This window comes from Terrapene carolina, unplaced genomic scaffold, assembly GCF_002925995.2.
Source record: "Terrapene carolina triunguis isolate 2854851 unplaced genomic scaffold, T_m_triunguis-2.0 Scaffold33685, whole genome shotgun sequence".
NCBI classification, from domain to species: Eukaryota; Metazoa; Chordata; order Testudines; family Emydidae; genus Terrapene; species Terrapene triunguis.
In genome coordinates this window covers 1-3339 of record NW_020698036.1, presented here as the reverse complement: position 1 = coordinate 3339, position 3339 = coordinate 1, and the positions used below count along the sequence as shown (strand labels likewise).

The 3339-nt window shown below is 52.4% G+C and overlaps 1 gene segment (V, D, J or C); it reads right to left on the bottom strand.

Annotated features, from left to right (window-relative positions):
- Positions 1 to 16: 16 nt before the first annotated feature.
- On the bottom strand, positions 17 to 2692 carry LOC113409484 (the record flags this gene model as incomplete). The annotated part of the segment is given in 3 exon segments: positions 17 to 337; positions 642 to 968; positions 2384 to 2692. Coding segments are annotated over 3 exon segments (957 nt in total), but the record flags the coding sequence as incomplete, so codon positions are not given.
- Between the last annotated feature and the right edge of the window lie 647 nt (positions 2693 to 3339).

Genomic DNA, 3339 nt, shown 5'->3' with positions numbered 1-3339 from the left:
TGCCAAGGCTACTCACCTGTATTGCTCATGGTTATGTCCTGGGTTAGCTCTCCAGAACAGGGTGTGGTCACTTTACAGGTGAATTTGGTGCCTTGTCCCCATTGTGCCAGCGACACAGGGTGAGAACTGACCAGGCTGGTGGTCCCGTTGCTGTTCGTCTTGAGGGGTTCTGTCTTCGCCGCAGAGCTGACTTGCCCATCCACTTTCCATGTGATTCTGCTGGCTGCTAAGTCATAACCCAGAAATAGACAGGTAACATGACCAGAACTTTTGATGATGTCTTCATAGGAGGGTTTGGTTAAATAGATGGTTGGGTCAAGTGAGCTTCTGAGGCAGGCTGAGAAATGCAAAGAGATGTCATTGACCAGTTCAAATTATGTGGAAAGACAGAAAAAGACTATTGAAATCTAATCTAATCTATCCATCCACCTCCATCAGAACACTCATAGTCTCCATCCCATCCATCCAGCCATTGTATCTCTTTCTCTTCCCATCCACCTACAGTACCAGTTTCTCTAGGGTACTCCTATGTCTCCCATCACACTGGTGTCTAGGTGCAGTCCCACCTACCCTTAGGCAGGGCTGGTTTCTGAGTAACTCTCCACCCCACCTCCCTGCCATGCACGGGCGTAGCCCCTCACCCAAGCACTTGCTGGTGTTGTGCATGGAGAGCTCTGTTCCCACTGCTGGGTGGGTCACTTGACAGGTGTAGACGTCGCCCTTCTCCCAGCTCTGCTTGGTGACGTTCATGCGGCTCTGCCCCATGTAGAAGCCGTCTGTGCCCATTGCAGAGGAAAAGGCCGGGGTGGGGGGGCTGCTCTCCTTTCCATTCACCAGCCATTTCACGTCGGCTTCGCCGGGTTTGAAGCTCAAGAGGAGGCAAACCAGCTCCAGCTGGCTCTCTGTGGAGCTGTCCTCGCAGGTGGGGGCCAGCAGGTGAACCTGGGGGGGCGTTGTCGACCCACACGCTGAGAGCAGAGAGAGGGGAAAACACAGCCCAGTGTCACGCTCTGTAGATCCCCAGTCCCCTTCCAGAGAGAGTGCTAACTCTACAGTCCTCCCAGCACTAGCAAAACCCCCACCTTGGTGTGGTACATTTACATTGAGTACTTTAATCAGCCTCTAGGGCTGAGATTTTTCACAGCCATGTAAGGGATTAAAACAAATGGGAACAGGGCCCTTAAATCATCTAGGCAAATATTAAATGCCTCCGTGCATTGTTTCTGCACGTGCTGCATGGAGTGTGTTCTCCCTGGTAAACAGCAGGGACAAAGCTGGAACTTGAGCTGTGTTTGTTTATTTGAACTAGTTTTCCTCAATTAATGTCCCCTATTTAAGGGGGACTGTGGCACTGTATAGCATGACATTGCATCAGAAGAAAACCTGGGAGAGGACTGACTGTGTCTCACCACGGATAAAGGGTCAAATCCTCAGCTGATGTAAGTCTGCACAGTACCACTGACTTCAGGGGAAATCAGATGATTTAGACCCATTGAAGTTCTGACCCCAGAATGCCTAGGTTTGCTGCTCTGGGGTTGTATCCATTTCAAAAGATGCCCAAGAACAGCCAGAGTGCAAGAAACACACACAGCTCCATGACAAAGAGGTGTAACCAGTGCAAGCTTGTAAGGCGATATAGCCCCTTTAAGGCCAGTGGTTGCTGGGAATTGTAGTTTCATGGGACGGCTTGCTGCAGTCTATATAAGGGAAAGCTTCTGGCTCAGTGCTGAGGAAAGCGCCGGAGAAGAAAATCTCTAGATGTGGACCAGGCAGGAGGCCTAGGAAACATGCAGGAAAGGTGACCTAGTGGGAAGGGGGGGGGTGTTCCTCATCCAGCCGGCTGAACGCTGGAGGAGCCCCTGGTGGCTGGGACCCTGTGCTCTGAGTTGCACTAGTTTTGCTTTGAGGCTTTGGACTGACGTGGCGAATGGGCTTTGTTCTAGTCTGGGTTTGGGTGAGGATGAGGGTGAGGGAGTCAGGCAGTGAGCCGAAGTTTTCCCCTGTACAGAAGGGCCAGCATGAGTCTTAGGTGCCATTTCAGCCCATCTGCGTGTCTTTAGGCAGGGCTGAAAATCCTTTAGGCAGGGCTGAAAAATCTCCCCCTTAGTGGAACATAGGTGTCTGCCCAGGGGTGCCTTTCACCTGAAGGTCTTCCTCGTTCAGGGGTCCATGGAGGGGGCGCTGGGGGCAGGAGTTCTAGAGTGACAAAGCACCAGGGCTCAGCGTGTTTCAACACTGGGCCAAACTTTCCCCAGTCGTTCAGGGTGAGATTTTTCCAGAGGCACCTACGGGATGTGGATTAAGATTAACTGGCTCCCAGACCCTCTAGGCGCTTTGAAAATCTCAGCCTGGCTGTCCCGTCCTCCCACACCGCATGTCTTACATTCCTGAGGGAACTTCTTCGACACTGTCTTTGCTGTGCCTTGAGGTGTCACATCGCACTGGTAGGTGTCGCCCTGCCGGGACCTGTCAGGGAGGATCAGCAGGCTGCTCCGGGTGTGGAGCCCGTCGCTCATCGTCACCTCTGGGAAATTCTTGACCCCCTGGGTCACTTTGCCAGAATTCCACGTGATGTCCACTGGTGATGGTAAATAGCCAGTTACGAGGCAGGCCAAGCTTGTGTCCGGGGGAGCACTGCCAGTCTGGGTGCAGCAGGGAACCAGGGGGAAGACGGAGGGGGGTGTGGATTTTGCTGGAAAAAGAAAGAGAATATAAAAGAAACCATCAAAAGGGGGAAAATCTGAAAACCATGTCACTGATCAACCTACATCCGTCTATCCACCTCCTTCTATGGCCCGGTGGCTGTATGGCCCAGTGGTCAATTCACTGGAAAAGGAGTCAGGACTCAGGTTCTATTCCCAGCTGCTGTGGGACCTTGGGCCTGCCGCAGACCTTCTCTCTGCCTTTAACTTTCCATTGTGCAGGGGTGTCCTAGCGATGGGCGAAAAACACGAGAAATGGGATTCGGACCTCGGCTCTTTTAGTGTAAACCTGGAGCAACTCCCGTGGAATAGCTCTGGGTTTGTGCGAGTGATGCTGACAGGAGACTCTGGTCCTTTACAAGGCACAAATATTCCCCAAGCGCCTCACAACCTGAGTCCAGCCCTCCTCAGCTCTCCAGTGTGAAGTGAGCATCATTACCCTCATTGAACACATGGGGAAACTGAGGCATGGACAGATGACGTGGCTTCCCCAAGGTGACAGAGGGAGTATGTGGTAGATCTGAGAACCGAAGCCAGCTCCCTAAGGCCCTTCCTCTATCTGATGACAAGACCATTAGTTAAAGCTAGGGAAGAGCCCTCCATGAGTCATGGATGGATGAGACAACTCAACACGCAC